Genomic DNA, 25,368 nt, shown 5'->3' with positions numbered 1-25,368 from the left:
TGGAAAAACGGGCTGCAAATGAAAGCGTCTGGGTTTTTCTCTGCAGACGGTATCAAAATCAAAAAAGGATTTGTGGTTCTGAAATCGCCACTTTCCCAGCTTTTAGAGAATGACAGACTTTTGTCAGAAAACCAACATTTTTTACAGTTGTGGCATTTTTCTTGGACATAGCCTATTTTTGCTATTTTTTGTGCTTTCAACCTCCTTCCAGTTAATGGTAGAAATGGGTGTGAAAGCAATAATGGATGCTGGTACGCTATACATTTTAGAAAAGTAGATAAAATTCTGAATTCAGCAAGGGGTCCTTTGATCCATCAAGGTTTCCTTATAGAAACTAACAGTTAAATATAGGGAAAATTAGTTGAAAAAACAGCCTTTTGTGTCAACGTTTTCACCTGTAACTTTTCTAACTTCTAATTATGACTGCTCTTTGAAAGCAATCTACCGTTACATCCGCTGGACCTTCCTGGTTGTGGGGATATATAGGACTTGTAGGTTCACCAAGAACCCGACGAACCCAGAGTCAAAAACTGAGCAGCAATTTGCAATCGTTTTTTATAATGTTCCGGGTATATAGCAATTATTGTGAGAAAATGTATACATGGAAAAATCGGTATGAAAGACACCTATGTTTTTCTGAAATGGGAACAAATTATAGAGTTTAGAAACCGTACATATTTGCACATTTTCGAAATTGGGAATACTCATACCAGCATGAGAATTATCGGTCATTTTTCAAAATGACCGTTTTTACACAATGTCTTTGGAAGGCAGAAATGCAACAAAAATCAATAGGTAATAACAGTTGCTTTACAAATCTGAATTACCCTAAGTCTCCCGATAAAAATGGTACCTCACTTGTGTGGGTAGGCATAGTGCCCGCGACAGGAAATGGTTAAAACCCAACCTTGAACACACCGCATTTACACAATGAAAATTTACCCTTTTTTTGCGAAGTTTCTATCTGTAGTTTGTGAACCCTAGCTCTGCCGGCACCTAGGGAAACCTAGCAAACCTATACATTTTTTTAAACTGGACACCCAGGGGAATCCAGGATGGGGTGACTTGAGTTCCTCCCACCAGGGTCTGTTACCCAAAATCCCTTGTAAACCTAAAGAATTGTCAAAAAAACCACATTTTCCCCACATTTCTGTGGTGGAAAGTTCTGGAATCTGCGTGGATCAACAAATTTTCACCCACCCTGCGTTCCCCAAAGTCTTACGAGAAAAATGGTACCTGACTTGTGTGGGTCGGCCTATTGCCCGTGACAGGAAACGGCGCAAAACGCAACGTGGTCACACCTCAATTTTGCAGTGAAAATTGACCCTTTTTTTGGCAAAGTGCCTAGCTGTAGTTTGTGAACCCTAGCTCTGCCGGCACCTAGGGACACCTAGCAAACCCACACATTTCTGAAAACTAGACACCCGGGGGGCTTCCAGGGAGGTATGGCTTGCGTGGATCCCCCAACGTTTCCTTACCCAGAAAAAAACATTTTCACACATTTTTGTGTGGGAAAGTTGTGGCATCACCGAGCTCACACAAGTTTCCCACCACCCAGCGTCCCAGCCCCCCCCCCCCCCCCCCCCCCCCCAGGTCTCCCGATTAAAAATGGTGCCTCACTTGTGTGGAAGGCCCAAGTACCCGCGACAGGCACGGGCCCAAAACGTAGTGAGGCGGCATCAAAATTGCCCATCTCAAAACCACCTGGTTTTGCAAGGGGGGGTTACCTGGGTTTTTGCCCCGTGCTCGGCGGCCATCTAGGGAAACCTACCAAACACACACATTTCTGAAAACTAGACACCCGGGGGCTTCCCGGGAGGTATGGCTTGCGTGGATCGGCCAACGTTTCCTTACCCAGAATCCCCTGCAAACCTCAATTTTAGCTGAGAAAAATCACTTTTTTTCACACTTTTGTGTGGGAAAGTTGTGGCATCACCGAACACACACAAATTTCCCACCACCCAGCGTTCCCCCATGTCTCCCGATAAAAACGGTGCCTCACTTGTGTGGGAAGCCCAAGTACCGCGACAGGCAAGGGCCCATCAACATTGCCTATCCAAAAATGTTTTGGGCCCTACTAAAAGGGCCGATTTTTTTTTTTAAATAGTCTAACTCAAACTTTGGTTATCCCTCCACCTTTACGCAAACTGTTTTTTAGTTGAGAAATGTGTAATTCACACTCCCCGAATCTCACTGACTAAGCTGCACCCCTGCTTGCATCCTCCACGAAAGACCTTGGAGGCTAGATGACAACGACCAGTTTTGTTTCTTCCTGACGTATCCTGTCCAGTGGATGAAATGCTTTCTGAGACAATTATCAACAGGCTTTTTTGAGATGCCAAAACATTATCGAAGATGAGTGGCGGCTAGTTTGGAGTTAACTAGGCAATTATGAAGAATGATGTTGCTGAATGTCTGCTTCCAAGTGTTTACGTTAAGCTGTAGTGAATGGTGACGCTCAGTTAAAAGTCCTAACTTGCTCATTTGAGGAATGGTAGCTTACTGTGAACGAGGTTATGATTACCCATAAAACCCACCAGAGTACGTCTGAGCCATAGTACAACATAACTGCTTGTTTCATCTCTAATTATACTAGTTCTAGGCACAGCCCAGATTATTGCGCATAATTTAAAATGCTCCCTAAAATACTGACATGATGCTACCTGCCTGTTGCAGATGGAGGTTTTCAAACTTCCAAGAGCTTTACATTGACTGCCATTGAGTTGATAATTCCCTCTATTCACACACCTCTCAGATTCTGTGATAAGGGTCAAAGGCGTTGGACTTAGTTCTTCGACAACATTCGACTTGAGGAGACGTGGCAGTTGAGGAACCTGGAGGGGAGTAAAAGAAAAGACGCGCTGTGGCTTTTTCAGCGCATGCCTCGCGCTTAAAGTAACAAACCCGGCAGGGAGTGGTGCCCGCGCGCACTCGTGTTGCTGGTCTGAGTGGTGCACGCCGGGAAAAGTGAAAGGCTGGCGAGTGGTGTGCGATGTGGGCTCACCATGACAAGAGAGGAAAGCCAGATGGCACCTCTGCTCATCATTGTGCGAGTAATCGCACGCTCTATGCTACTCGGTCGCACTTTTGAAAAGCCACTCACTAAATGTCTCGCCAGAACAGCGCATGCGCTGGCTCAGGCGAGACCTAGATACAAACCTCTTATTGCTACATTATATTAAGGTGCAAGTCAACAGATGTTATGTTCCATATCACAAGAGCCCACCCTATTTTAAACTCAATTGCATTATAATGGTTTTAATTTGAGTTTGCATGTCTTAACTCAATTTTTACTAACTGTTTATATAATGTTACCTTCCTAGTCTGTCGACAATGGATTTGAATGTATTTAGTTATATCTGTCATCTGATATTAGACTGATGTATTGTTCGTCCTGAGTTATGACATAATGAAGCAAGTCTTGACCTTTTCATGATTTTTGTAGTCTTGCTACTTGTCCTGTGCCCCCCATATACACGCTTTTCCACATCGGTCCACAATTGAAATGCATGATTTAGCCAGGTGATGCCATTCCAAGCTGTTCATTTCACTCAGTTTGCCCGGGCTCACAGCATTTTTTTTTTTTAGCTTGTGTACACCTGTATTGGCTAGTTTTAAATGAGTACATTGGGAAGGGGCCCGAATTTGCTGTGGTTCGATCACACCAACATCTTGTTGCCTGCTTAAACAGACGGCAATTTAATTTACCATTGAAATGTCATTGTTGTGAACTAGCATAGCAAGTCTTGGCAGCGATGCATGGATTGTTGTCATTCATTATTACATTTTTATTTGAAAATTTCTCTTTCCGTGTTGGTCACAGAAGTAGGCCGCAGGGATTGTGTTAGTGTATTGTCATTTTACTTTAAAACTCCTCTTCTGTGTGTTTTTTTTTTTTTTTACAGAAGTAGACAACATCAAACTGATGTCATGCTGTTGAGCTATAAAGATCATATTCTAGGGTTGGCTTAGGTCTTAACCGCTGCCAGCCTTTACAGAGACATGTTTGAAAAAACCTGTTACTGCAGATCTCGCCCGTACATGTCACAGCTTCAGTCTGATAGGAGCTTCGTTATTCATAGGCTATGGATGCTTTGTCGCAGTCTTTCAAACAAGGTATCCATGACCATAGGGTTGTAGTGTCCTAAAGTTCATGTTGTTGGTATTGGGGAATCTGGTCTGTGCTGTCATTTCTGCGGTTGCGACTATTGCTGTTAAAAACTATATTTCTCCTGCTCACCAAGCTAAAACTTACAACAATTTTTTTAAATCAAATAGACGAAACCTAATGCATTTATCAATGCTTGTTATAAATTGGTCTTGGATTTCTTATGGAGTGTGTGAACCATTTGACTGTGTACAACAAATGCTTAGCACTCCACTCTCATAAGCCTAAACTGCTCGACCAAACTACCACAAGTAGAGAGAGCACTTGTGGATACTAAAGTAAGCCCTGTAAACCAATAAGGGTCATCTGGACTTTTTATTTGGTGTGCCCTTACATAGGCATCACTACATAAAAAGTTAGCGCCCTACAATGGTTCAGCTGTGGGATTTCAGACTTTCATATGCTGATACCTCTTAGTCAATAGGTGTGTTTTTTACTAAGAAATCCACATTTGACTAGTCCAAAATGATTTAGAAAATTGTTGATTTTTGAATTTTTCTAAATGTTCTATTTGGAACTGTCAGGGCCTTCTGTAAACTCCCCCATGCAATGGAATTTACTAGTCAGCTAGGTTTTAAATTTTTCTAGAATTTTGCTTGATTTTCTAAAAAGATTACAACTGTACTAAACATGTCTGGCCCAGTTAATACAGTTCAGGAACACAGCCTGACCCCATATCTGCAGCTTAAGATGCCACAGTTAAGGACCCTCTGTGAGGCCAATAACTTTGCTACGGACTCCTTCAAAATCAAAACTCCAGGAGGCCCAAGCAGAATTTGATGCAGCCCAGTTGACAAAGGGTCCTGCCACCTCTGTGGAGGATGAGTGACCAGGTGACTGTAGTCAGTACCCCAGGAGACAGCCCCCCTAACTTAACAAGAGAGGGTGAAGGCCAGAACCAAAACCTCTACCTATCTCTAGACTTGGAGTGCTCTGGGGGGTAGGTCTGTGTAGAAAGCTTGCTTTCTATGTAGCATACCTAAATGAGGTACACTATGCAGTAAGTCCAGGCGACTCTTACTGGTTTACAGGGCTTAAATTAATAATCACAAATGCTCTTTGTGGTAGTGTGGGCAAGCAGTTTAGGCATATCAGAAAGAAGTGTTAAACATTTGTAGTACACCCAGTCAATAAATGAGACACACTCAAGAAGATCTAGAGACCAATTAAAAAATAATTTTTATATAATTTATACACCAAGATCATTGTAATTCGGTAAATACTTTAGATTTTTACAGGTAAAACAGTAGAAAATCACAGCTGTCAGATTTAAGGCATAAGCCTCGAACGCGGTAATGATATCCTATGGTAGAAACATTCACTGCATAGCTACACTTACAAATAATTCTCGGGGTTACTCGCCTGGATTTCAGGTGCTTAGGGGCCAAGGTCCAAACAAACACCAGCAGTTCGGATTTACCTCCCTTGGTGTGTCCGAGTACAGAGGTGCTGGTCTCGATGGTAGCCTCGAACGCTACCTGTTAGTCTGTGGAGAAATACATGTGGAAAAACGGCTGCAAGCTGGGACTTGGGGATAAGTCTGGCAGAACCCAAAGATGGGCTCAGCTCTTGAGTCCCTGGAGCAGGAGGACACCGTTGTTTGGTTTGGGCTCTGGCTGTGGGGGCTCGAGTCCACCGTTGGTTGGTTCGGGCTGTGGCTGTGGGGGCTCGGGTCCAGAGGGGTTTTATCGGGCGGGTCGCTTGTGTTGGAGAGACTCACTTGGGGTCGCCCTCGGGATGGAAGGTAGATGGGACAGCAGGGCCACTCTTGGTGCTGGCCTCGGTGATGCTGACGTCCCTTGTCGATAGGTCAGTCTTGGCAGTGTTGGTGCCCGGACTGGACACTTAACAAGCCTTGCCTGCTGCAGGGGCTCCGGTAACCAGAGTATTGGTGCTGCAGGGACCCTGGAGGATATAGCGGCTTGAGCCTTGCTGAGGAGTCAGGCTGACTTCTGGAAGCCTCAAACCCCTTCTCCTGCAGGGCTGCTTTCTCGTGGACCTGGTGGTCAGCAGAACGGTGTACCGGGCAGATGCGGTCAGTGCCTGCAGACTGATAGGAAGTGGCTCCTCCACTTAAAGCCAGATGCTGACTAGTTGGTGAAGTGCTGGAAGCCCTCAAAGGCTTTAGAAGGATGCACAGCTGTTGGATGAGTCGGGTCTTTGCAGTTGTCGGGACAGCAGCAGTTAGCGTTTGGTGCCAATTCCAGGGCTAGGCCACACTTGCGTTTTCAGCTCTTCTCGGTCCTCCTCCTGTTCCCAATAGACTAATATGAGTTACTGGTGTCAGGGTGCCCACTGAAATACTGAATTTAGGGGTGTTAAGGGAGGTGTAAGGTAGTAGCCAATGGGCTATTTCACCCCCTTAATGGCCACTTGCTGGGGAGAGTGGGCATAAACCTGACCCATAGTTCTTAGTTCCACTAAAAACAAGATGGTGGAACCCTTCTTTTGTTGTTCACTTAAGGTAGCACACGGTAAGATTGTGACTAGCCTGAGAGTGAACATTCCTTCTGATAAGGTAATCTTACCTCCCGTTCTGGTGACAAATGGGCCTCCGGGCAGGAGGTGGCTTCTCCCAGTTCTGGGGAAAGCCGGGGTCCGTTATCAAAGGTGGTAGAGGCTTTGAAGTCTCCGGCCTTGATATGCTAAAACACTAGCCATCCTGCCGGAGGGGGTGTGAACACCTTCCTCCGCAGCAGGCATTGTTTCTGCACTCTGAGAGCGCTGGCTCTTGCCTGCAGGTGGTCAGAAACTTGTCTATGGTGGCAGGCCGGACGATATAAGTCAGCCAGCACACTAAGACTAATGGGTACCTCAAAGGTGCCCCCTATGTGCATAGCGGGACAAATCCGATATTGGCATCAGTATGGTCTTGTCAATACAGGGTGTTTGATACTAAACACCATTATTATCAGTGAAGTCATAATTTAGCTGGGTAACTCGTAATGACCCGTGTCCTGTACTTAAGATGGCTTTCTGAACACTTGCGATGTCGTGGCAATGGAACCAGATATCACAGGGGCTTAACTGCATCAGCAGATATGTCCTCGCATATAATGTACCCTGCCTTGGGTCTCTACGGCCTGCTGTAGGGGTGACTTACATATTGTAAATGCAGTGTGCATGTCAGGGGCGGCTTCTCCATGTGGGCGGAGGAAAGGCGCTCCACTGCTTTCTCAGTGTGAGAAGCAGAAACAAAATGGTATTATAAATAGTATTTTATGTTTCTGCTTCTCCCACTGCAAGAAAGCAAAAGGGTTTGGTTAAGTGGGGGTGGGTTGGCGGGTCAGATGGAGGGAAGGGGAGGTGTGGCTAGCCAAATGCTGTGGGCCTCGACTGTTTGGTCGGCCCTCTGGGGCCGATCAAACCAGTCGTGCACTCTCTTCTCCATGTAGGCTGCCTACATGGAGAAAATGGCGCCCCATAGGCGCCTGGCTGGGCGCCGTCCCCACCAATCACAATGCTGCCATTGCAGCGTTCTGATTTACTTAGTGGAGGGGAGGAAGGCTGTCTGCTTCCTGTTTCTGCGTAGCAGGAAAGCAGGAGCAGACCCAGCAGTTAACACGCGGGACCTGGTAAAGGTAAGTTTTATATTTTTTTTATTATTTAACCCCCGCTCCCTGCGTGACCCCTCTCCTTCCCTCGCGTAGCTCCCCCCCACCCCTCCAGAGCTGCGCCCCCCCACCTGTGAACCATGCCAGCCACGACTGGTGCATGGTCATGGCACATGGAAGGATCGCACTAGAGAGTTCCAGGTAAATGGCTGTCTGATCGTAGGGAAAGGTTGTTCAGAATCTGGACCGTCTCCCAGTGGATTGTTCTCTGCATTAAAATCTGCTACGCATTGGTCAAGAAGCAATCCTGCTCCTTCCACTAGAGCCAAGGCTGCGACAATTGCATTTGCACGCGGAGTCCCGGTCCTGGACATCTGCCAAGCAGCACAGTGAGCATCTGCACACGTTTGCAAAACACTACTGCCTGGGCAGTAAGGTCCATTGGGATGGACACTTTGCCCGTTTAGGGAATTTTAGTATGAAATGGATTCGCAGACCCACCTACGGGGAGGTATTGCTTGGGCATGTATTCTAATGTAAGGAATCTGCAGCTAAAAGTCTGTATCAGATGAACAAGTTACTTATCTGCGGTAACGCCTTATCTGGTAGATACTGTAGCTGCAGATTCCTTACCGACCCTCCCAGTCTCCCTGCTCTACGAACAGATTTCTAGAGCTGGGCTGCTCCCTTTTCAGGGCCGTAGTTTCATACACCAGTGGTCCGTGTTCTTCGTGGCTTCTCGCTCCTGTCATGGAAAGTTGCAAAATGAAATGGATGTTAGTGTGATAACGTGGCGCCTATATAGGCACCACATTTGTCACTTCCAGCACAGACGACATGCGGAGCCAGACGGTGCCCTCTACTGGGGCATAGAGGTACTGCTCATGAAAAATTTCAGAATCCAGCCTGGAGATAATTCTAAGGTGAGGAACCTGCAGCTAGTTGGAGTCTCTATCAAATAAGGTGTTACTGAAGGGAAGTAACCTGTTCAACTAGCCCAATTGTGTGTGAAAAAAGTTAGCAAGTGTCGAATTTGTTGAGCTTGCCAGTGCTTGTTTGTGGTTGAGTGAAATACTTAGATTTACTGTACCTTTTAAATCCTATATTTCCAGAATCCTCCGGTGGATCTTTTTCGTTGTGGTGTCTAAAAATATATAGGGCACAGTCTAATTTTATGAATTGATGTATGATTTCTTTGGTGTCTTGTCAATTTCTCCTTCAATTGTTTTGGTGCTGTTTAAATACGTTCCACTTGTTTTTTTGTGTAAGCCTTGCTGCTCAGACCCACAGCTACGCAGGATTGAGCTGAGGGTTTGACAAGCGAAACCCTACTTGATCCTAAAGGGGTTGGTAAGTGTATTGCTCAATGAGATTGCTCAGCCACACCATATAATAAATCTAATTTCCTCACAAGGATGATTCAACAAGTTACACCTCGGGTTGTCACCTTCCAGTCACAAACTTGGATCTCTTGTGAGGTCAACTCTTCTTTAAATCTTCTGAGGCCTCTAAGCTGGTTACCATTAACTTGAACAATAGATAAGTGTTAATTCAAATGTCATTAAAATTTAGTAAGACTATCTTTTTAAAGTTAATACACGTACGTTTTTATTTATTTTAGTCTGTGGCAATCTGTTCATGGGAACAGTGGAGATGCAGTGGATGCATTTGAAACAGCTTTGGGAGCAGTGATGCAGCAAGATACACTCCACAATCTTTGGATGGAGTAAGTGTTTTCCTTAAGAAAAGTTTTACTCTTAGCAGTCAGTTGTGGCACTCTAAATGAAGTATGCTTAATGAGGTGTGTTTTTGTTTTTTTCAGTTATCTTGTCTTCACCAATAGAAAATGTCTTGAGGCCAACCATAGACTTCAGGATTTCAAATGTTTCACGGACTTGGTCAACAGATGTTTGATTACTGTCCCTACAAGACAACCTATTCCTTTTAGTACTGCAGATTACTGGACCAACTATGAGTTTCATAATCAGGTATGACTGTTTTTAATGCAGCTTCTCTACAAATAAAGTTCTTGCCTCCTCCCTTTATTTTGTTTAATTTAAATGATTGGATTTTTCTTAAATTTTATGGTTTAGATGAAAATGTCACATTTTATTTTGAAATGAATAGCATGTGCTTACCATTATACTGCAGAGTAGTTCTTTATAAATTAGACCCTCATTTACCCACTTTTTTATTTGGGTCCCATTTTAATTAGTGTCTTCAAAAATTGGCAATTAAAACATGTTTCTTCTGCAAAGAGAAGTTTTGCTGGCTGCCTATTTACCACATTTGTTTGTTCTCACTAGGCTTCAGCAGGACATTACAAAACACGTTGGTTTTGCAAGGTTTAGACCTGTTCATTAGATGTGTATTAGTAGTTAGAGCAAAACCGTAAAGGTCCAAAAGTTAGCTTGAAAGTGGTTGCTGCTAATGAAAAATAGTTTCTTATGGATAATTCTAACTGCAGATTCATCACTGTAGGAATATCTCCCAGGCGTCAGACTGGATCTGGAATATGTTCATAGCAGGTTTCCTGTGCACTTCCCGGAGGTGCTGTGTGGCTCTGCGTTCACTTCGTTCTGGTCCAGAAGTAACTAGGAGGAACCGCATATACGCGCCACCCCTATGTGCCGTTAGTTCCAATGTGCAGGGGAACAATGACCCCATTTACTACCTACAGGATTCAAACCATTCTATGACTATCCAAAATAGATGTCAGTGACAGATCTGTATGAGGTGTGCCTCTTGTTTTTGGGGATGGGGGCCTGACTCCAAGTCATGTGGGAAGTGTGCGTGCCCCCAAGTCAATTCTGGACTATGAAATTATACTATGTCATCCAACATTACATAAAGCCACCCAAGTCCTTTCCCCACGCTTGATCAATCCTGTGGCAGGTACTCATTGCAGCCGAGGTCATCCAGTAAGTTGATAGTCGAAACAGAAACCCAAAATGGTGTAGTGAGGCCCATCCCATCCTGCTATTGTACCTAAAAAGAAATTGTGAGGTCGTAAAAGTGCCACTTTAGATTGCTCCTGATTTGATCGAGGAGCCAATTCCACAGGTGATCCTGACACACCCAAAGTTCCCCGTGCCATCAGTGACTATGCTGCAGGTTGAGGTCTTTAAAGAGGCCATAGTGTGTATTTTTGACACACTTTCGGTTCCCTATGACATGCATTTGGGCCCCAATGAGCTGTAGAGGTCTCCAGTTGTGTTACCACTACCGTATCAGTCCTCTGTGCCATTTGAGCCCCTAGAAACCGACTGAGGTCCTGTACTCTTGTGTCTATTTCCATTCCAGCTTCAAGTCCTGTGCCAGTCCCTCCGGAGTTGGATCCTATGTAGACTCTGGTGTGTGACCCGTAGCCAGATCTGTCTTTGCCCCACTAAGGTTCAGCTTACTTGCTTCCCATACAGTTGATTATCAAAACACTCCCTCTGCAATGGAGCTGTCCTCAGTTGCTCCACCACCTTTTCGGTTCCGACTCTGACCAGGGTTTGCCACCACTTGGAGAGGATGGGCATGATTTACCCCCACCTTAAGAATACAGTTAATGTATGGATTTACAAGAGGCCAGTGGTCTTGATACTTACCCTTATACTGAGTTTATTAACCCCCTTAGGCTGCCAACAGAAGCAAGTGCTTCCTTTTCTGTAGTCAAGCAGAAGTGCTGAGGTCCTAGATTTACAATATCCTTCTTTTGAGGTTAAAATAAATCTGCTTACTGAAGTTCCTCTTTCTGGGCCATCTTTTTTTGATCCTCTACTGCTAGTCAATGAGGCTCTGACACCTGTGCGGACTCTTGGTCTAAACCTTGCTCTTGCCTATCAGTGAACAGGAAAGTGGCCATACTCCACAGACTGTTGTCAGAGGACCCTGTTTTTATGCATTATCCTACTCCTGAAGGTTTTGTGGTCCAAGCTTCCACCTGCTAGGTGAAATCTAATTCCACACACATCAGAGTGGCTCTCAGAGAAGCATCAATATCTATCCATTGTACTACAAGAGGTGTGTGAGAAAATGCCTGTATTTTGGGATAAACTCTAAAGTTCTTTGGCTGATGCTGCTGGTTTTTCAACTGAAAGTGCAATGAGGCCTGTTAATCAGACCTCCATGCTAGTGCCCTGACCCTAAACATGTTTTTCAAATTGGCTGTACCCAATTTGAAATGGATAACTTAGCTGCAAGTCTCTCATATATGGTACCTAGGGCATATCAGATAGAGGCGGACCCCATGCTTATAGCACTGGTTGTGCCACCATGGAGGTCCCCCAAGTAAAACACTGACTGGTAGAGCAGTCATGCACTGCTAGCACGACCTTGCCATTTAAAGAAGTGACAAAGCCACCACTTCCCCTGCACCTCTGTGTAAGTCACCCCTCTGACAGACCTACAGAGTCCAGAGGCAGGGTGCAATATATGAAATAGGCAGGACATGCACTTAACATGTTCTGGCAGTAAACACACAAAACTACAGTTTTTACTGTGGAAAGACTTGGTCACCCAATTAGTGAGTGCAGGATTGCATTTTGATCCTCAGCTGTGCTAACTGCTGAACGGTGGGACCAAAGTGGGCACTATAAGGTATCAAACAACTAATTACATTAAGCCCAGCTTGCTAAGTCAAAATTAACATGATCTGTTGCATACTTCATCCCATGCATTAGGACCACTCCATAGGAATCCTTTGCAATGCTGTGAAGGGAATTGTCCTTGAGGACCTTGCTGGTTACCCTGACTAGCTCCCTGCTGAAGTTGGTCAGCCCAAGTACTACCCGACCGCAGTGACACTTAAGTTTTCCTTGAAAGATTTCTAAGTTTCCTATTCGTTGACTTTGCCAAAGCTTTATCACAGTTCAATGTAAGTGCATTGATTGATTATTGCTTTTAAAATCTGTACCTCTGGAACCCTCTGGTGGATCTTTTTTGTTCTAGTGTGATTTCTTTTGAAAATCCAGTCTGGTTTTATAAAATGGTGTTGGAATTCTTGAGTGTTGATTTCTTCAGTTGTTTTGGTGTTTAAAATCTGCACACTTGCTCCTCAGTGCCACAGCTGCCTAGGCTTGAGCAGAGGGTTGACACCGACGAAACCTAAGGGTCCTAAAAGGTTTGGTAAATGTATTACACTATGAGGTTGTACAACCACACCATATAGTACACTCGCACCATATAGTACACTCCATTTCCTCACAAGGAAAGTGCATTTGAAAGGGGCTGGCCCTGTAAATAGAGTTGAGTTGTTACTCCTATTTTCTTGTTTCCAAAGAGAATGGAGGCCTTGGCCTTATCTTTGATTTTCGCTCTCTTAATGCGTTCCTACAAAAGAACAAATTCAAAATGCTGTCACTTGGCCCAAATTCCACCTGCTGTGGATTCGGGGGACTGGATGGTAGAATGTTACCCATACTGCAGCCTACCAGGACTATTTTGTTTGCTATACACCTCTTCCGCCTTACCTGCACCCCTCAATTGTTCAAAAGTCTAGGCAGTAGTCACTACCCTTCTTTAGATGTTGGGGGCACCAGTTTTCCTACCTGGATGATTGGCTGTTGTAGGTGGGCCTGCCACAGTCAGTCATGGACTGTCTCCAGATGACAGAGAAACTCCTGACAATATCCATCAACAAGCCAGTCACACCTGGCTCAGTCACAGGGGTTTACATTTTATAGGAGTTGTTCGGGACCCCATGCAGTTCAGAGTCTTTCTTCTGTTGGAAGGGGTCCAGGACATTTGGACTATGATCCCTGTCTTTCAGCCTGGATCTGGATAAGAGTACCTCTGAGGCTTCTTTGCCTTCTGGCCTTATGCATCCTGCTTGTTTACTTCGCCCTGATGTGGTAAACAGCCCTTACAACGAATCCTTCACTCCGTATGCAATTACAACGTAACAACCACGTTGTAACAACACATACCATTACCCCGCAAGTCGTAACGACTTGCAGAGGGGGCAGTAGGTGTTAGATTTAAAATCCAACACCTTCCCATCTGTTGAACAGACTGGAGTTGTAAATTATACTATTCCAACATCCAGTGCCCCACCTAGAGCAAGTCGTTGTTACGACTTGAGGGGTAATGGTATGCATGGTTACAACGCGGTCGTTGTAATGACCACGTTGTAATTGCATGTGGAGTGAAGGCATGCGTTATAAGGAGGCATATTCCTCTGATGGCATATGAGTTTTCTGCCATGCAATCTAGTCAAGGGGCCCATCACCAGGTTTCAGAGAAGACTTTCTATACAGATAGAATTGAGGGGGCTAAGAATTCGCCAAAAGAAATGTTTGCCATATTAAAATCCCTTAGGACACGCCAAGAGGTGGACGATTCAAACCGATCTGCGGATAGTTGCAACAGGATAGCAAAATTCTTTGCAAACAAGGTGAACAAAATTTATGGCACATTTCCGATACATGCTAAACAAGGCTTAGGGCTTGTCGCTGAAAGCCAGATCATGTTTTCAGGAACAAGGTTAGAGGTTTTTAAGACACCTGAATTAGAGGAGCTTACAGACATAGCTAATAATATTAAATCCGGCTCACCGCTAGACCCAGCCCGACCAGACATAATAATGGAGGGCGCCAAAGAAATCATGCCTTATATATCAGAGCTCATGTCCAGATCACTCGAGAGCGGTATGGTCCTGACAAAATGGAAACAAGCCATTGTAAAACCTCTAAAAAAGATAGCATCAATCGACTCAATGACACTAGAAAATCTCCGCCCCATTTCATTACTACCTTTTGTAGTGAAAATTGCGGAGAAGGTTGTAAATAAACAACTGGTAGAACATATAGACAGAAATAATATACTCCATCCATCGCAATCTGGTTTCAGAAAGGCACACTCCACGGAGTCAGCACTACTGATGGCCTCTGAAACCTTAAGAATGCACGCGGATAACGGGCAAACAGCGGCACTGATTCTCCTTGACCTCAGTGCAGCGTTTGATACCGTGTCTCACAAACTCCTCCTGGGTATACTGGAGATGTGTGGTGTGAGACATCGGACAATACACTGGTTGACCTCATTCCTCAACGCACAAGGTTTTCAAGTCGCACAAAAAGATCATACTTCAGAGAGCATTCCATTACACCAAGGAGTCCCTCAGGGCTCAACTTTAAGTCCCACCTTATTTAATATCTTTGTGGGACCTTTAGCAGAGTGTGTGGAGAAACACAAGGTATCAATTGTGTCATATGCAGACAATACACAACTTATTGCGATGCTATCCCAAAATAACAAGGACCTGGCGGCAGCACACTTCTCAGAGTGCCTAAAGAAGGTTGCTCAATGGATGTCTAATCATTGCCTCAAATTGAACGGCAATAAAACGAAGGTGCTAATAGTGGGTAAGTCCCCGTCCATATGGTCAACAGCCTGGTGGCCAGATTGTTTGGGTCAGATACCCTCCCCTAAATCAGAAGTTAAAAATCTTGGGGTATGGATAGACTCCAAACTAACTTTTGAGAGCCAAATCCGGAAGGTGGCCGGGAAATGCTACGCAGCGATGAAAATCCTGCGAAAGATCTTGGATCTACTTCCTCCTAAAGTAAGAAAACCCATTGTTCACGCAGTTGTAACCTCCCAAATGGATTACGGTAACGTTCTATACTTGAACAACTAAAAGAGGATTAGAAAAACTTCAGAAAGTGCAAAACGCGGCAGCACGCCTAGTCCTGTGTCTGCCAAGAAGAACCAATACAAAACAAACCCTCACTGCTCTACATTGGCTTCCAGTAGAAAAAAGGGTCAGATTCAAAGCTATGTGTCACTGCCACCGCATACTAAGAAGGAAAGGACCTAGCTACCTCAGACCTCTGATCACAAGGTATACTCCAGGTCGTAGCTTAAGATCACTGGACAAGGACCTAGTGATTGTACCAAGAGTGGTTAGAGCAAAAAGGGGGGAGCGATCTTTCAGGTATTGAGCGGCAAAGTGCTGGAATAATGTCCCATTAGAATTAAGAAGAGACGTGCGAAATAAGATTTCGCAAACTATTAAAAACATGGCTATTCATACAACCTTAGCCATGATAAATATGGTAATCTCGTGAGGCTTCCTGCCACCTCAGACACCCTTCTTATTCTTTCTAGTGATCTCTTTAGGGCGGGGACACACCGTTGGTGTAACCAGGCGCTTTAAAAATGTATAATAATAATGAGATCTGCAGTTGTGGCTGCTCAATCTCCACTTCACTAGCGGCAAGCCCCTTTGCCTTCCTCATCCCAAGCTCACATTCACTGATGCATCACTGCTAGTTTGAGGAGTTCATCTGGGAGAGATGAAGACCTGCGTGATTTAGTCTACGGTGGAAACCCAGCTCAACATAATTCTGTTGGAGCTGTGGGTCATCTACCTGGCTTTGAAGGCCTTCCTGCTGTCCAGGGGGCAGGGACTCACAGACAATACCACCACCATGTGGTATTGCAAAAAAGCAGGGAGGAGTGGCATCGTGAGCAGAGAGGCGCTGCACCTCCAGAATTGACTGAAGTATCAGGGTATCTCCTTAATTGATAATCACCTGGTGGGATCTTTAAAATTATCCAGTATTAGGGTATTTTTCATAGATTCACATGCCTGAATCATTCCTTGTCGTCGGGATGGGACTCCCCGGTAAATAAACAAAGCAATGTCTCAGTAGACATATAGAGTAAGAGGCCCAAAAGGCCTTACCTTAGTAACATATCCACATCCTTATGTAAAAAGGACCAAAGTCTGGCGAGTAGCCAATCAGCTAGCACCACCCTCTAGAACCTTCCTGGAAGGAGCTCTAGTTCCTCAGATTTTCTACCGCACGTCATGCTAAGGGAGTCTCCACTGAGCTCTGCTCATTACTACTGGATTTCCAGTGTTTCTTGCTTCACATTTGTATTTTCTGTGAGGATTTCTTAGTTATTCATGGCTGACACTCCGAAGAAGGGCCTTTTCAGGTCTTGTGCTTCCTGTGGGAAAAAGAGGCTTCATGTGGACGACCAACATAAGGTCTGTCTCTACTGTCTTTATCCTAGCCACTCTTCAAAGGATTGTAAGGTATGTCGTACCTTCTCCTCCAAGACCCTTAAAGACCATGAAGGGCGCCTCTTAATCTGGCTGCAGAGGCTTAAGGACAAGGATACTGTATTGTCCTCTGAGGAAAGTGAGGGCTCTTCCATCTCCTCTCAGTCCTCTCAGAAGAGACCAAGGGTGGTATCTCCGTGCCCTTCGTCGCAGCCACCTCAAAAGAAGGCGCATAAAGTCTTCAGAGGTCCCTGCTAAGACTCTGCCACGGACAGTTTCTCCTCAAGAAGTTCCTCGTGCCTTTAAGAAGTTTACTTCCACCCCATCGATGACGACGACCTCGTCTACGGTGGCTTCGACGAGGAGAACTCCATCGACGGCAGTCCATGTTACCATGTCGACGACGACAGTGTCTACTTCTGTCGCGTCACATTCCTTGACTACATCGACGACAACTCCATCGTCGACAGCCGGTAAATCTGTCTTGTCGACGCTGAAAATTAAAAAGACATCGTCGTCAGCCAAGCTGCCATCGACACTGAGATCGCCGACGACAGCATCGACGACGACACCATCGACTAAAGCTACCTCGTCGACGAGGACACCGTCGACACCTCAGTCGACGAAGCCTTCATCGTCGACGTCGTCGACGAAGCATTCATCATCCTCGTCGTCGACAACGGTCTCGACGACGGCGTCACAACTTTCAATGATGCCGGTCCACACTACATTGTCGACGACTCTACCGTCGACGGGCCCGTCGACAGCTATGGACTCTGATGTACAAAGTACATATGTGCACCTCAAGATTACGAAACGTGCACTGACACTGGCCCTGACTTCACCTAGTAGGGTCCAACTCTTGCCTCCGGCTCCACTTTTGGAGGTGGAAGACTCTGACGACGGAAGTATGTTCCGTACAGCGACAAGTCCGTCACAGCTCCATGTGAAATATCAAGATAGCTCTGACTATGAGGATAACAGACAGGAATATCAGGATGTTGCACCTGAGGAATATACGCATCCTCCAACTTCCATGGTTTGTCTGCCTGCGTCCCTGGTCTCTGATCTCCAATTCCTTATATCCGACTACAAGCAGCGGTTTCCAACGCTGGCTCCTTCTCCGATAACGGTTGTGCCTCCAACACCAAGGCCACGACCTCCTCCATTGGTTTTACAGTCTGAGCCTATCACATCACCGCCTCCTCTCACTACAGATGACGAAGATGATGAGGAGCATGAAGAAGGAGAGTTTCAGGATGCCCAATCTCATCAGGATGAATGGAATGACTACATTCATCCCTGTCCAGCTTCTCCCGTTCCTACCACAGCCGACTCGCCTCCAGAGGACATTGGAGCTTTCATAATATCATAGAGAGAGCGGCCCAGCTCTTTCAAATACCTACGCCCTCGCACCAACAGGATTGTTTCCTCTACGATTTTAATGAGCCTTTCAAAAAGTCGGTTTGTTCTATCCCTATAATAGACTACATTTGGGAACAAGGCATAAAGATTATGCAGAACCCTTCCTCGGTCCCTCCAGTTTTGCCTCGGCTGGATAAGAAATATAAAGCGCCAGATACCGCTCCAGCTTGCCTCACAGGCCATCCGAAACCGGACTCTGTCATTACCCAAGCCGCTCGGAGAAAGTCAAAAAATCCATCTGCTTTGTTGACTGCTCCACCGGATAAAGAGTGTAGGCGACTGGATAACATTGGTAAGCGCTTTTCGTCCATGTCTGCTGTGACAGTGCGTGCTTCCAACTCCTTAGCACTGTTGGTACGTTACAATCTGTAGATGTGGGCAGATATTGGTCATACCTAGCGAACTTACCTGAAGAGTCGAAAGAGGAGGCAAAGAAGATCTTACTGGAGGGGGAGAGATCTGCCTCTGAAATGATAAATTGCGCAATGGATATTGCTTCAACCGGATTTCGCCAACTAGCGGGCGCAGCTGTGTTACGACGCCAGGGTTGGTTGAAGGCAACTTACTTCAGACCGGAAGTACAAACCAAGGTACTAGACATGCCATATGATGGCCAACTTCTCTTTGGCACACATATTGATGAGGCATTACAAGGTATTCAGGAGGATACCGACACCGCTAGGGCGTTTGGTACCCTAAAATTCCGGAACCCTTCTTTTCGCTGCTCAAGAGGGAGAGGTCAAACATCGACTCGAGGAGATTTCCAACACCGATCTTCCTTCCCTTCATCTCAGCAATACCGTTTGCAATATCAGCAGCGTCAACAACCCTCCTCCTACACTAAATCTTCCTTTCGTGGCAAGGGAGGGAGACAAAAGGACGCCGCTCGGCGGCAATGACTTTCAACTACCGCCGGTCTCCAACTCCTCTCTGCCCTCCAAAGTTGGAGGAAGAATTTCCCACTTTCTCACAAATTGGCAAAAAGTAACTACGGACCGTTGGGTTCTACAATTAGTTCAATTCGGACATTCTCTAGAGTTCATCCAGATTACTTCCCAAACCCCTCCCCGTCCTATGCTTCACAAAAATTTGCGTGCTTTACTCCAGAGGTGGCACTCATGCTCCAGAAGGGAGCTATCGAGAGGGTTCCCCCAGGTCAAAGGGGAAAGGGGTTTTACTCCCGTTTTTTCCTCATTCGAAAAAAGGACAAGAAATGGAGACCTATATTGGACTTGAGGAATCTAAACAAGTTTTTGAAAAAAGTTGTTTCGTATGGTCACCATTCAGGAAATGTTACAGCTTCTCAATGCGGATGATTCCATGGTGTCTTTAGACCTGCAAGACGCCTATTTTCATATTCCAATACACCGCAACCACAAGAAATATCTGAGATTCATGGTGGCGGGCAGGCATTACCAATTTCAGGTTCTGCCGTTTGGACTCAAATCGGCGCCAAGCATTTTTACCAAATGTCTAGCTCCAGTGGCTGCGTACCTACGACAACATCACCATCAAGTCTTCCCATATCTGGACGACTGGCTCGTCAAATTACCCTCTCTAGGAGGCGCGTCCTGGTCTTCCAGCGCCTTTCTGAGGCTTTTCAATTGTCTGGGGCTGACTCTCAACCGGGACAAGTCCGTCCTTCAGCCTTCCCAGCTCAAACGTTTTCTGGGTGCTACCCTAGACACCATACAGAGGAAGGCGTTTCCATCACAGGAACGCAAAGACAAACTTCATTCATTGGCGCTCCGTATAAGGTCCAAGAAGACGCTGTCAGTGCGTCTCTTCAAGTCCCTACTCGGGATGATGTCTTCTTGCATCCTGTTAGTTCCGCACTGTCGCCTTCGCATGCGGCCTCTTCAAGAAGCGCTGTCGGATCTATGGGTCCAGTGTACGGGGTCCTTCGACGTCATCCAGGTGATCTCTGCGATCAAAAAGGCTCTACGGTGGTGGACTTGCCCCCAGAACCTTCCTCACGGCTTGCCTTTCTTGCTTCCTGCTGCTCCACATATCATCACCACGGACACCTCCTTAGAAGGCTGGGGAGCTTTCCTTCAAGAACTGCAGATAAACGGAAAGTGGTCCCCTTCCGAGAAGGCACTTCACATAAATCTTCTGGAGCTGCGCGCAGTGTATCTCGCTCTGGTGGCTTTCCTTCCACGAATCAAAAACTCTAGTGGTTGTCCGAACCGACAATACCACGACAATGCATTATTTGAACAAACAGGGTGGGACTTGTTCTCTGACACACTCTCACGAGTCGCAAAAAATTTGGAACTGGCTGCTCAGTCACAACATCTCTCTCCGAGCAGAGTATGTTCCAGGTGCCCACAACGTGTTGGCGGATACTCTGAGCAGAAGACAGGCGGAATGCCACGAGTGAGAGTTGGATCAGCCGGTCCTCAACAGCATATTCGCTCGATGGGGCACCCCTCTTCTGGACCTCTTCGCTACCCAGCAGAACGCCAAATGCCAACACTTCGCAAGCTGGCATCCCCAGCAGGGGCCTCTGGGGAATGCATTTTCGATCGCATGGTGCAACGTCTTTGCGTACGCCTTTCCGCCAATTCCCCTGATTCCCAGGGTTCTCCGGAAGTTGAAAGCGGAGCCCTGCACACTCATATTGATAGCTCCAGCTTGGCCACGCCAACATTGGTTTACAGAGCTTCACCTTCTCTCCCTGGAACTGCCGATCAGGTTGAAACCGTTTCCATCTCTTCTAACGCTCAACAACCAACAAGTCCAGCATCCGGATCCGACATCTCTCAAATTATCAGCTTGGCTCCTTAGTTCAGAGAGTTTCAGTGTTTAGACATTCCTCCTGATTGTAGACAAGTTCTAGCTCGGGCCCGAGCAGATAGTACCAACAGAACGTATTCATTAAAATGGAAGAGGTTTTGTATCTGGTGCAAATCAAAAAAATACACCCTCTCTCTTCCACACCGGAACAAATATTGCCATACCTTCTACATCTGGCAAAATCTGGTCTAGCTCATGCCTCCATTAAAGTTCACCTGGCCGCAATATCGCGCTTCAGGAGATCCTCTACAGGTCCTTCTCTGTGGTCTCATAGGCTTATTAAGCAATTCCTTAAAGGACTGTTTAGAACATTCCCTCCAGTAAAACCTGTACCTCCGGCTTGGCATCTCAACACGGTTCTGGCTCAACTCATGAAACACCCGTTTGAGCCAATACACAGAGCAGATCTTCAGTATCTCTCCTGGAAGACTGCGCTCCTTCTGGCCCTTACCTCGGCAAGGCGAGTGGGGGAACTCCAGGCTTTCTCAATCCAAGACCTTTTCCTTTAATTCAAACAGGATAGGGTCATTCTTCGAACAAATCTGAAGTTTATCCCTAAAGTTCCCTCACAGTTCCATCTTAACGAGCCTATCGCGCTGCGTTCATTCTTTTCAAATCCGCAGACAGCGGCGGAGAAAACCCTGCATTCCTTGGACCTTAAGCGCTGCCTAAAGTTTTACATTGACAGAACGAAACCATTTCGTAAATCTAACCAACTCTTCGTAGCGTACAGTAGGCCTAGAAAAGGGCTACCACTAACCAAACAAAGTATCTCTCGCTGGATCTCTTCAGCCATTACCTTCTGTCACCAGCAAGCAGGACGTCCACTACTCTCAACAGTTCGTGCCCATTCCACGAGGGCAATGTCTACTTCCATGGCACTGTTTGCAGGAGTGCCCATTGTGGACATTTGTAGAGCGGCCACATGGAAGACGCCGCATACATTCACCAAGCATTACTGCCTGGATACGGAACTCATGAAGGATGTTGCAGTGGGTCAAGTGGTGCTCCGTCATCGATTTAATTAGAGGTGAGCCCTTTCTTTCATCCCACCATCCTTTCCTCTTTACGCACATTTCTCTGCTGTGATTTATGCCTCTGCTATGTCATTGTTTTTTGGTACTTTCTATTTTTTCACATGGATATGTTATCTGTGAATGTTTATATGCTGTACCTTGCGAAATATGCTTTCCATTGCTTACTATTCTGATTCAGGCATGTGAATCTATGAAAGATACCCTAATACTGGATAAGGAACGCGTTACTTACCTGTAACTGCGGTTATCCAGTATTGGTATCTTTCATAGATTCACATGCAACCCACCCACCTCCCCTGGAAGGGCTCTCTTGGATCTCTGTGATAAAACTACTTAGAACTGTGCTTACGAAAATCTGAGGGACTAGAGCTCCTTCCAGGAAGGTTCTAGAGGGTGGTGCTAGCTGATTGGCTACTCGGCAATCTTTGGTCCTTTTTACATAAGGACGTGGATATGTTACTAAGATAAGGCCTTTTGGGCCTCTTACTCTATATGTCTACTGAGACATTGCTTTGTTTATTTGCCGGTGACTCCCATCCTGACGACGGGGAATGATTCAGGCATGTGAATCTATGAAAGATACCAATACTGGATAACCGCAGTTACAGGTAAGTAACGCGTTCCACACCAGGCCTAAAGAGCTCAGCCAGAGAACCCTAGCAGATTATGAGTGCTATTTGCAACCTGAGGTGGCACAGAGCATCTTCTGATCAGGGTGAGAACAATGGCTAGATCTTTGTGCCACTTTTGACACGCAGTATCAAAATGTTTGTGCGTTTCAGCTCCCAAGAACACACTCTAGGCTATTCATTTGGACTAAAGTAGAGCATGGGACTTCTGTATGCCTTTGCGCCTCTGCCTCTCCTGTCCCACGTTCTGAAGATGATCAGGAATGACCAAGCCCAAGTCCCCCTAGTTTTTCCCAGTTTTCCAAGTGTGTGTGATCCCTGGAACTTCTGCCCATGAGCATCTATCGTCCCATTAGGTGACTGCTTCAGGAGTATAATATATCACAGCAGCAGGGCAGGGTTCTCCATTCGAACCTGAGTCTACCCCTTCATGCTTGATATTGAGTAGTGGCAACTGATTGCATTAGATCTGCTTCCAGAAGTTGCCAAAGTCACCCTTGCTGCCAGTTCTCTGTCCATTTACTCCATGCGATGGGACAAATTTGTGGCTGGATCTGCAAGGCAGACCCTTGGGAAGCAAACTGTCAGATTATTTTTTTTTTTTTTTTTAGTCTTCCGCCCAGCAAGGTCTTATGGTTTTTGGGGACTGTTTGGCCCTTTTTGCATTTGCCAACCGTCCTTGTTTAAATTACCAGTTGTGATGTGATTTATTAAGGGTTTGACACATGTTTCTCCCAAACTATTTGTGATACAACAGTGGCATCTTAATTGACGTTCCTCATGTGCGCCCGCTTCAAGCCTGTACACAGCTGCACATTGTCTTATGACTCAAAACAGTCTGTTCGAGGCTTTTGAGCTACAGATCACACACTGTGCATAGATCGCCATCTGGTGTTGGGCCCGGATGTTTGCACTTTGTTGTATTCGAAAAAGTCTTTGGAAGTCACGAGATAGGTGACCCCTCCTTTGGACAATAGTGCGCATGGGCATAGACTCCATCCTCAGATTGTTTTTTTCCTCCATCGGGCTCGAATGTGTTTGTCACGCTCCAGTTCGGTGTTACCGTTCTACCTTTCGACGCGCAATTCTTCACCCGTTCTTCGGTATCATTTCTATCGCGCGTCGAATGGGAAACGCATCTCTCCAAACTTGATTTCTTCGATTTCAATAGTCGACGCAGGCCTTCGGGCCTAGCTGCGCCATTAGTCCTTTGGTTTATGGAAAGGACTGCTTTCAAAAAGTGTCCTTATTGTAGATCCAAGTTTCCACACGCCGATCTTCACAAGGTGTGTAACCTCTGCCTTTTGCCCGAGCACAAGGCCAAAGACTGTCCAGCTGGTGCCTCTTTCCGCTCCAAGAAAACAATCGATCCGAGATCGACTAGCTCTTAGAAGCATGGCTCGATCATCAACATCGATACCGCACAATATCTTCCAAGAAGGCATCAATGTCCCGGAGCAGGAGCAGATCGAAGAGGGCAACATTAGCACCTCCGAAGCCGACGACTCCGACGTCGAAAAATCACTCAGCGGGTCGTAACTACTGACGTCGACTCCTCCCCACCCTCCACCCCCACCCATTTATAAAAAGGCTTCAGTCACACCTTCACCTTCGGGCCTAGTTGCACCGGGACAAAACTTTCCACGCCTCGCCTTCGGGAAGTCGACTCTTAAGCCTTCAGGCTACTCGGGATTGAGTCAGCCTACAGTCTGTGCCGAAACCCCATCCCTGGCACCAAAGAAGAAACCACTGTCTTCGTCCGCACCAACGCCTTGTTCTAAATCGGTGCCGAACCCACTGGTACTGACGTCTCGGCTCCGAAAAAATCGTCTGAACCAAGCAAGCAACCGGTTCTAAAGACCACTGACGCTCAGTCTTCCAACCCCCAAAAAATCATCGGAAGCAACCAGTTCCGAAGACTGGTGGCGCTCAACCTTCGGATCCGAAAAGCCATCGGAACCGAAAAGCCATCGGAACCAAAGAAACAACCGGTTCCGAAGACTCCAACGGAACCCAGGAAAACTCCAGATTCCAAACCTAAGTAGCATAAAACTACTCTAAAACTTCTGCCACACAAACAATCGGATCCGAAAAAATCGGCACCGAAACACACTCCAGAGGAGGAGCTTTTTCGGCCTGATCCAACCCAAAAAACTCTTGAAATAGACCCAAAGACAGGGCAACTCATACTTAGTCCTTCCAGGAAAATGGACAAACCTGTACCAGCTCCACGCCCTTTTAAGAAGAGACATTGCCACTTCTCCTTTAAGGATTCCTTCTCCACCTCCACCACACCACATCTCTCCTATCCCATCTCCATTACCCTCACAATCTGCTCCACCACAAGATGATGACACCTCTGGGGAGGAAGGGTATGATGAACCTTTAGGGGAACCTAGTCACCTTCACACCCCAGAAGACCCATGGGATGATTATGGCACACCAGATGTTCCTAATAAACCACAAGATGATATCTACCTATCTAGACCATCCCCTCCAGAGGACACTATAGTGTTCACTCAGATCATACACAGAGCTGCAGAATACCACGGTGTGGTTTTGCACACAGACCTTGTAGAGGAAGATTTCCTCATGGACACTTTTGCACCATCTCAAAGGTTCACTTCCATTCTCCCAATGTTAAAAGGGGTAATCAAACATGCTCCCGAAGTGTTTAAGGATCCTGTAAGGGCCAGAGTCATTAGCGCCAGGGTGGAATAGAAGTACAAGTCTACCCCAGCTGACCCTGTTTATA

The 25,368-nt window shown here is 46.1% G+C and overlaps 1 protein-coding gene across 1 annotated transcript in view; it reads left to right on the top strand.

The window, feature by feature from the left end:
- Positions 1-25,368, top strand: part of ZFC3H1 (zinc finger C3H1-type containing) — an 844,920-nt gene that overhangs the window by 746,676 nt on the left and 72,876 nt on the right. The window contains exons 29-30 of the mRNA XM_085652529.1: positions 9,344-9,448; positions 9,545-9,710. Coding sequence (XP_085508655.1) covers positions 9,344-9,448; positions 9,545-9,710 — 271 coding nt within the window. The remainder of the gene's footprint in view (positions 1-9,343; positions 9,449-9,544; positions 9,711-25,368) is intronic.

This window comes from Triturus cristatus, chromosome 4_1 (assembly GCF_964204655.1).
Source record: "Triturus cristatus chromosome 4_1, aTriCri1.1, whole genome shotgun sequence".
In the NCBI taxonomy this organism is placed as follows: Eukaryota; Metazoa; Chordata; class Amphibia; order Caudata; family Salamandridae; genus Triturus; species Triturus cristatus.
Note: the sequence above shows the minus strand (reverse complement) of the source record. Positions and strands in the feature narration are given on the sequence as shown.